This window comes from Vipera berus, assembly GCF_964194415.1.
Source record: "Vipera berus genome assembly, chromosome: 1".
Classification (NCBI taxonomy): domain Eukaryota; kingdom Metazoa; phylum Chordata; class Lepidosauria; order Squamata; family Viperidae; genus Vipera; species Vipera berus.
Window position 1 is genome coordinate 229,527,155 of NC_138202.1, and position 10,140 is coordinate 229,537,294.

A 10,140-nucleotide genomic window follows, 5' to 3' on the forward strand; every position below is an offset into this window, starting at 1 on the left:
TGTTGGTTGGTTTGCTTGCTTGCTTAAAACATTGATGTAGCTGCCCATCTTCTAACTGGGAAGTTCCCAATTAAATGAAAAGAACTAAAAACGTGTTTACTATTATTTATTCTAATAAACGCTGTGACATGGAGATAGCAGATATACCATGTTTATCTGTTAGAAAAATTAACAACCATTATGTGTTCCCCCAACCCATGGGGCTAGAGCACATGAAGAAAATCAGTTACAGTGGTTCCTTGGTACTCAACTGCTTGGAAACGCATAAAAATTGGCACTCGACATATTTGATACAAAAAGTTTGTCCCAGCACCTATCATTTGCTTAGTACTCAATGCACAAGCTAGAACTTGATGATGTCAGCTGCTTTGTTACTCACTATGTTATTCCTTATGGGAAAAAATTATTTGATATTCATCACAACTCCTGGAACCAATTAACATGGAGTACTGAGGAACCACTGTATTTAACAAGTAATCTTTATATTTGCCAACCTAATGCATAAATGTAAAATGATTTTCACATTTTTTAGTACATGTTATATGTCTTCGGAATAGAGTGGAGGTTTTTTGGCTTGTTTAGAATAGATTCCCCCCAAATCATATCTTTTTTACTTTTATTTTTGACCCATTCATACAGTACATCAAGTATTTTACAAATGTGATGTTTCATGACAGAGATAAACAAAGGAAAAAAAAACTAAATAAAAATAACGAAAAGAAGAAAGATTAAAGTTTCAGTCCAATGTTTGACCCTATTACTAGCCCTCGAGCACATGGAATAATAGTGATCAATTTTCCCATTGTAATTATCATCAGCCAATTTCTAGAGAGAGAACAAGCATATCTTATCAACCCAAAATTTTAAATCTGAAGTTATTCTATCTTTCCTATATAGAGGAGCCATCTTTTTAATGCTTCCCATGTTAAATCCATAGCTCTTCCTGTAGAGGTAAATTCCAAATCTGTGGTATTTAATTCCATTCACATCCTATAACGAACTTTACAACTTTACCCTATAATAAACGTTACCCTATAATACACTTTACAACTGTTGTGAAAACAGACTGATCCTAACAAAAAGGGTTTAGCTTTAAACAAAATTATCTTCCATTTTCATCATTGGAAGATGATCACACTAAAACCTCTCTGTGATCACGTAGCTATGCTCATGAGTGGAAATGGATCTACTTTGTTACTTTCGCTGAGTAATCAGTGCAAATTTTCCCTTGGATCAAATAGCAATCATTAAGATTCCGATTATTATGTGCTGTCAGATTCCAGGAACGTCATCCATAGCTCAGAGGAAATGGAAGCTGCTGCAATCCACAGCACAGATGCGGGAACTGGGCCCACCAGCACATTTGAGGATTAGCGTGGTGGCAGCCGAAATCAAACAGATTAAAACCAGGAGGAAAACAGCCCGGATGCTCATGGTGGTACTCTTGGTTTTTGCCCTCTGCTATCTCCCCATTAGCATTCTCAACATCTTGAAAAGGTACTTCCATGTGCCAGGTCTGGAGATATTTTTTTTTTAAAAAATAGCTTGGGTGTCTGTCTGGGCTGGGAAAATATATTCAACAATAATTGGGTGGCGATTTTTATTGAGAGTCCACTATGCTTACAAGGAGTCCTTGAATTATGACCAAAATTGGGACTGGAACTTCTATTGCTAAGTGAGGCAGTGGTTAAGTGGGTCACATCCAGTTATTCAATCTTTTTTATTAGTAGCCTTATTTATTTTTTAATCCAGTCCTTATTATTTATGCAAATAACTCAAAGCGGCCAACATAACCAACACACCTTGCTGCTATTGTTAAGCAAGTTGTGTAGTCTTTAAACAAATCATGCAGTCGTTAAACAAATCTGCCTTCTCCCATTGACTTTGCTTGTCAGAAGCTGGGAGGGTCCCAAATGGAGATCAGGTGATGTCAAGATGCTGCCACCATCATAAATTACTTGCCAGTTGCTAAGCACTCAGTTTTGATCATGTGATTCTGGGGACACTGTGCTGGTTGTAAGTGCAAGGATCATCCCCATTGTAACTCTGAAAGGACATTAACTGAATGGATGTAAGTTGAAGACTATCCGTAATTTTCTTTCCCACACAAGCATTGGGGTAGGGATAAATTTTTCTTGGATGCTAACAGGATTTACTTTCATACATGTTCATTACAGGTCATTTCAAGGAATATTTGTCCTCCTCTCTCCCTATATGCTTTTTCATTAATAGACTGATTTTAAAGCTTAAAACACGTTAATAATAAAAATGTGTTTCTAAATGTTATAAACGTGTTCCGAAAGAGATTAACATTGGAAGCAATGTAGGAGCCATCAAAAGGCTGCAGGAGACACCTATTGACACTAGAGGGCAGTCAGCCTATGGGCTCAGTTGAAGATGCATGGGCAAATAGAAAGTATTGCTGTACGAGGAAAAAAATGTTATTGTTCCAGTGAGGAGACAAACTCTGAGGACAATATAAGCAAGAAGATCTCACACTGCTGAATATTATCAGCACTATTCCTAAAGAAGTCCCTCTTGGCCAGAGCCGGTCAGCAGAAGTTGGCCAGTAGATCATTTCTAAAGGCATCAAGGCCAACAAGGAATGTAAATCATTTTTCTTATAGTCCTCCAGATATGTCAGAATTCATCTCCTTCATCTCCTGTCAGCAGTCTGGGTAGGAGTGATGGGAGTTTATTTATTTATTTATTTATTTATTGCATTTATATACCGCCCTTTCCCTGAGGACTCAGGGCGGTTTACAGGGAGTTAAAAAACAACTATACAAAAGTTAAAACCCAATTTAAAAAATATTAAATCAACCCTGTACTATTAAAAAACCCCAATTAAAATGAATATCTCCTCAGCCTGGGCCCGAGAGCTCAAAGAGCCAGGTCTTCAGGCCCCGGCGGAATGATCGGAGGTCGGGAGTTGAGGTCCAACACATCTGGAGGGCACTAAGTTGGAGAACATTGGCATCTTAAGACTTTCAGTTCTTCCAGATTACAGTTTGGATTAGGATAGGGCTACCATTGCAGAGTTAATGCTGATCCTTCCCAGGAATCTTACTGTTTTTCATCAAGACTGGTGACCTAAATTCAAGACTCAATACTGTCAAAAGAAATCAAATCAAACTGCAGGTTAGAAAAATATGCATATTGAATGCCATATCTCTACTGAATGGGATGGTGACTTTATAACGGGATGCACTGATGAAAAATAATGTTTCTGGTTTACATTTAGATCATAGAATAATGTTGGAAGGGACCTTGGGGGTCTTCTAATCCAACCCCCCCCCCTGCCCATTCCAGACAAAATGGCTGGCCAGCCTCATTTGTAGATTTGGAATGTACACAATCTGGCAAAAAGTTGTTATAATAAGTTATAGTAATTGTTATGAAAGAGGATCTTACAAGGATCTTACACTGAAATAATTCTCAGTTCAGAGCACCCTGTCTTATTGGTGTGCACTGATTTGTGCAAAAAAAATCCTCTTTTTTGTAGATAAATGTCGTACCTTTGATGGCAGAAAATCATGGGAAAAGGCCTTCTTTATATAATTTTAAAGGTCAGGCTGGCTTAAGAAAGCCGTATTCTTACAATTATGAGAAAAGGTATGAGTAGTCTCCACTCAAATATTCACAAAAATGCCGATTAGGAGTTAGCGGGCAGCATAAATCTGTATATTTAGAAGTTGATTATTATAGTGTTTGTCTAGAATCTATACAGATGGACGTGGTGGCTCAGTGGGTTAGGACGCTGAGCCTGTCGATCAGAAGGTGGGCAGTTTGGTGGGTCGAATCCCGAGTGCCACGTGACAGAGTGAGCGCCTGTTACTCGTCCCAGCTTCTGCCAATCTAGCAGTTCAAAAGCACGTAAAAATGCAAGTAGAAAAACAGAGATCAATACGGTGGGAAGGTAACAGCGTTCCGTGCGCCTTTGGCGTCTAGTCATGCCGGCCACATGACCACGGAGACGTCCTCGGACAAGCGCTGACTCTTCGGCTTTGAAACGGAGATGAGCACTGGCCCCTAGAGTCAGAAACGACTAGCACACATGTGCGGGAGAACCTTTACCTTTACCTTTAGAATCTATACATTTACCTCTGTTGGAGAATTTAGGTATGTATACAGTTCCTCATTGAACCAAGATGGGTGAATCAGTGAAGTGGTACTGTTACCATCAATATCCCTTTGACTGCTATTTCTTTGTTCGTGTGTTGCTTTTATAGCATTTTTCATAGTTTTGAATGTTTTTAATAATTAATGATGACAATGCATTTAAGTATTTATTGATTGTTAGCTGTGTTGTTTGGAGAGATGGGCAACCAGATAAATTAGATAAATAAATGAAATGCATCTGGTTCTTGGCATGTGTGGACCTTAGTTGTGTCAAGGCACATCCAATCAATGTGACAATTGTATACAAGAGGTGATATATATGGAAAACACCCTTTATAACTTCATGTTGCTATAGTTATGACATCACTACACTCATCTGGAGTTCAGAATTTTGATCTGTATACCATGCAAATATTTTACATGTTTTATCAATGTCAGAAATATGATATGAAATGTTTTCTACTTCTAACGTTTCCCCCCTCCCTCTTTTTATAAGAGTTTTTGGGATGTTTAACAATGCTGAAGATCGAGAAACAGTGTATGCTTTGTTTACTTTCTCCCATTGGCTTGTATATGCAAATAGTGCAGTAAACCCAATTATTTACAACTTTCTTAGTGGTAAGTAGATTATATTATTATTATTATTATTATTATTATTATTATTATTATTATTATTATTATTATTGTTGTTGTTGTTGTTGTTGTTGTTGTTGTTTGTTGTTGTTATTATTGTTATTATTATTATTATTATTATTATTATTATTATTATTATTGTTAAAAAAACAACAGAGCTAAAGAGCTAATGCAATGTATTTACTTTGCCATATTTACAGTATTCTAAAAGAGAAAGATACTACTGTTGTATAGAGGAAGGAACAGAGATTTAAAGAAAAGGCATCATGCAAGCACACCAATAAACAGAGTTTGAGTATACGTTGTTTAAATATATATATACATATCATGTCAATATCAAACAATTTTTTACTTTTAGGTCAGTTTTCCATTAGTTGCAATCACAAACAATGGACAAATTTCAAGACATCAAAAGATCTGCCTAATATTATTGACTGATTAATTGATTTGATTTGATTTGAATTCATTTGATTTCTATAGCTGTCCATCTAAATCAGTGACTCTGGGTGGCTCATAATTCCAAAAGTATAGAACAACTAAAACAATAAAAAATATAATATTAGGTCTGTTTTCCTTGATATATAGGAGATAGTGATTTCATTCCTCGTTAACTTTTCAACTAATGATCAAGTTCAAGAACTTTTTGTATATTTTTTGAATTCCTTGGTGCTTGAGCTAAAAAGAATGAATTGGCCTTTGCCAACATCCTCCTCTGCAAAACAGTCCCTCATCCCCTTGCAATCCCTTATGCTAAGAGTCCTATAGTCCTGGATTTAACTGTGGAGACTCCAGTTTGAATCCTTCCACAAGCACAGAGCTCATGGAGTGATTTTTTAAAAAAAAAATAGTCTTTCACTAACTCAAATCAAGCTAGATCGCTTTGGGGATATATTCATAAAAACTACGCTGTGCTTCAGAGAAAAACAGGAAAATAAATGCAATCTGATAATAAAAGCTTCTGTACCTCCCATTGTGTACCAAGAATGATTAAAGTGGAAAACCTTTGCCCAGGATGCTTATGACGGGCTGAAAGGGTTATTTCCCTGTTGTTCTCTTTGCTTTAAATTCATTAGAATAGAAGAAAAATCTTTATAAAGTAATTCTATTCTATTCTATTCTATTCTATTCTATTCTATTCTATTCTATTCTATTCTATTCTATTCTATTCTATTCTATTCTATTCTATTCTATTCTATTCTATTCTATTCTATTCTATTCTATTCATATTTGCACCTTTAAGACAGCACTGATATTCAAGCCCTAATCTCAGTTTAAAAAGATGATTCTGCTACATGCTTCACCAGTTCTGCACGTAGGAACTCAAAATCGGAATCAGAATCATAATTGCATATATAAATCATCTTAGAAAAACTGTCAGCCTTCCCAGGTAGACTGACAGGAAACACGACCAGATGAGCTAGTTCTTCTTTATGAAAAGGCTACATTAACAGAATCTTGCAAGTCTGAAAGTATAAATCTCCCGCCATCTCTTTTGTAGCCTGATAACCCATGAGGGAGTCCCTTCCGAGCCTCTTTCTCCACCCATTGTGCAGCTTTTCTGCTCTACTCCCTCTTATCTGACTGTTCCTTAGGCAACATCTCTCCTTCCCTGCCCTGCCTCCCCATCAAGGCCATTCCCATTATCCCATTACATCACCTGCTGCAAAGCTGCCATCTCACTGCCTTCTCTGGATAATGCAAATCGCATCAGACACTTTGAATGGAAAAGAAACAAATGCAGGAACTGTGTTAATTTGGGAGGATACGGTCTGGCTGCTTCTTCATTCTGGTCTTGGTCTTTGATTCGGCAGGAAAATTTCGGGAAGAATTTAAAGCTGCTTTTTCTTGCTGCTGCTTTGGTATTGGCCATCATCGAAATGCCCCACCCAGAGGAAGGACAAGCATGGGCAGTCGGAAGTCCTTGACAACCCAGACCAGCAATTTTGATCATGTTGCAAAGCTCTCAGAACATGTTGCCTTGACGAGTGTAGTCTTGCTGCCCACAAAAGGCCCTGGATTTCTTGGGAGCTGATAGATGGCTACTTTCTGTGATAAATCATTGTCAATTGATCTGTGACTCCAGTTATCTAAAACAGGGACCAAAATACTTGGAAAAACTGCAAAAGTGAAATAACAGATTATGACAAAGATAAACCAGACTAATATACAAAATTGGATGGTATTTTTTTTTAAAAAGAGAACATTGTTTTGAAATGTATGTGATTTTTCTTAGCATATACTATTCAACTGTAAGAAATGATAGTTGTGAGACATATATGCATCGATTTTCATTGGGATGATCTGCTGATGGGCTTGGTTCCTATCCAAAGAATATTTCATTATAAAATTAAAATGACAACTAGTCAGAAGGAGTCAAACAATAAAATTATTATGAAATAATAATACAATGAAATGGTAGAGAAAGCATGTGGCGTGACTTTTAATGCTTTTATCTGTGGCCACAGGAAGAGTCTATTTTCCCTGTGTAATGAATGTATTTGTGTGTGTGTGCGTGTGTGCGTGCGCACACAAGTGTGTGTGCTATCCTATTCTTTGATATTTCTTATACCCCAGCAAGTTGGGTCCCATTCCACTCTGTTCTCAGAGAGTTAAACTGACAGACAAGCTGATCAAGACGTAAATCCCTTATCCTTCTTTCCATCTTTTGCTTACAATGCAAACAATTAAAAAAGGTTAGGACATTTCTTTCTCATTTATACAAAATTTTGATGTCCTTTTGGTTAATGGTGAACTTATTCTTCATGTCTGGAAGCTTGTGTAATCCAAATAGATGAATTTGCTGTAAATAATAAGCACAGAAAATGCTACTTCTAAGAGTCATTCACCTTACTTTAGAAAGAGGCCCACTCGGAGCAGAAGAACTAATAGCCTTTTGGCAAGCTGGCCCGGACACCTGAAAAGTCAGAAGTGCCTCTTTAAATTGCAATTGGAAATTAATACCCAGTCCAGATACCTTGCATGCTTTAGCTTCTATTTGCTCAGAATGCTGTCTAAATAAATAATTATTCTAATTGCCTAATACTGTATGTTAATATTTATTTTTTAATTTTTGATGAACATAAGGCCAGAGAACCAAAAGCTTTCCCCGGGGGTGGGTGGGTGTGGAGAAAGAGAGAGAGAGAAGATCACCTTCAAAGACCTTGACACACTAATAGGTTAAACATATTTTTGTTTCTATATTTTTCCTAGCAACATCTATCTCACACATTACCCAAACACTAGCAATTATAATAAGTACAGTCTATGGAACTTTTGACCTGCTGCCCAAACTTCATTTCTTTCACTTCCACTCAATTTATACAATAACAATTCAATTAAAAAAATTTTTTTGTTCTTTCCAGAATTCCAACACTAAAACATTATTACACTGAACCGAATTTAAATGCCTTGCTTTTCTCCACATTTCACATTTCCTACAGCTTTATAAGTATTGCTGACCTTCTCCAAATTTTGGACCATGGCAACTTTCAGCATCCCTAATCTTTTCCTGCTGATTTAGGATTTTGAGAATCACTGACTAATAAAATCTAGAGAGATGTTGCTCCTCTGCTGTTGTAGATTGATGCTTATATGTGCCTTTCCTCCCACATTTACAGATTTTTTCCCCCTTATGTTTATCAGCCTGGCAGCACAGTACACAATGCAGCAAATTTCACATTTGTTTCAGTGATAAATTATTCCCTTGGACTTTTGCAACAGAGCCAAAAAGGGTGCCTGCTTTCACCCTAGAGAAGATCTAATTCTCTTTTAGTAATCAGAATAAAGTTAGTTTTCCTTCAGGAGCATGAAGCGTAAGCTTAGTTCCATGCCTCACTAAATTTCAGTCAACTGGACTATAATTTTGGCTTGGCATGATGTGCAAGTCCAATTCAGGCGATTAGCTTATGGATCAGCGTGCCGTTTGAACCCAAAAAATGGGGTTCAGTTTTATTTAACCGTATGCAATGTGTTTGTGTGTTACGTGAACAGTGTGTTGATGAATTACTATGAAATTCAGGCATAGAAGGAAATTCAGGAATCAAGCCAAACGCGAACTGGTTATTTTCCTGGATTTAATGAAAGAGTAGATCGTTTATTCAGCAAACATATCTGATCAGCAGTTAGCTTTACCGTAGCTTGGACCTTTCCAACAGGTGTGCTAACTGTGCTAGCTCTCCAGCAAACCCAGATCCGGGAGCTGGGAAAGCGAGCGGGTGAGAGGGCGGGTGTCCCGACTCTGATTGGGCCAATCGCAAGCGTTTGCAGCGAGCGGAGCGCTGTCCGACGGAGCGTGGTACTGAAATGACTCCTCGTGTTTAAAAGGAGACTTCAGAGAGGACTAAGAGGCAACGGGTACTTTGCTTTGCTCAGTCTACTTGGAACCTCCTCAGCCATGAACTCCATTCTGCTCGTCACTGGTAAGTTTGCTCTAGTTCAACAGGAGTCTCTCTCTCTCTCTCCCTCTCTCTCCCTCTCTCAACATTCATATCTATCTATCTTTATTATCTTTATCTATCTTATCTATCTTTATTAACATTATTATTATTATTATTATTATTATTATTATTATTATTATTATTATTATTATTATTATTATTATTATTATCTATCATCTATCTCGTCTAGATATCATCTATCTCACCTATTTATCCATCTCTATCTATCTATAATTGGGGTGACTCCCAATTATATTTGCTAAGATTGCAGCCTTGCTTGCCCACTAAAGGAGTAAAAAAAAAAAAGAGTTGCCTTGTGACAAGATGGGTAGCAAACAAATTTAACAAATAAAAACATAACAAATAAATAAAATATTTGGCAGCATCAAAGTGTGTGCCCAACATGCGTCTCTTATCACTTTACCATTTGCATTGAAAATAATAAAGGGTGATCTATCTATTAGGTCTAAGATCATTTCTTTTCGGTCTCTTTCTCTCCTTCTTCCCCATCCCATTTTAAGATGATTTTTTTAAAAAATGGCCTTCATTAGTTTTAAAAAGAGACAGTTTGGTCTAGTGGTTAAGGCACCAGCCTTAGGTATGAAAGTCAGCTGGGTGAGCATGGGCCAGTGACTCTCCCTCAGCTCTGGGAAGCAGGCAAGGACAAACCTGCCAAGAAAACTGCAGCAACTTGGAGACACCCAAAATAACTTTTTAAAGGCTAATGTATAAGATTTTGTGACCCTTAGAACAGGATTTAAAATATAAATATACAAATTATTCTATTGGTTTTCTCCCCCCCCCCCGCTGGCCTCAATTACACTTCTCATATAATTGCAATTATTTCCTGTCTACCTGTAGTTTTCATTTATGATCTGTGGAAGAAAATCAATAATTGGCTCAAGCCTTACTCACACAAACAAACTAACAAGGAGCACTTCACCTAAGG

General features: G+C 37.2%; 1 protein-coding gene across 1 annotated transcript in view; it reads left to right on the forward strand.

Annotated features, from left to right (window-relative positions):
- HCRTR2 (hypocretin receptor 2) overlaps positions 1–6,787 on the forward strand; it is a gene marked incomplete at both ends in the record, with an annotated part of 31,741 nt that extends 24,954 nt beyond the window's left edge. The window contains 3 exons of the mRNA XM_081345925.1: positions 1,277–1,497; positions 4,619–4,740; positions 6,567–6,787. Of these exons, the coding sequence (XP_081202051.1) occupies positions 1,277–1,497; positions 4,619–4,740; positions 6,567–6,787 (564 nt within the window). The remainder of the gene's footprint in view (positions 1–1,276; positions 1,498–4,618; positions 4,741–6,566) is intronic.
- Positions 6,788–10,140: the final 3,353 nt, after the last annotated feature.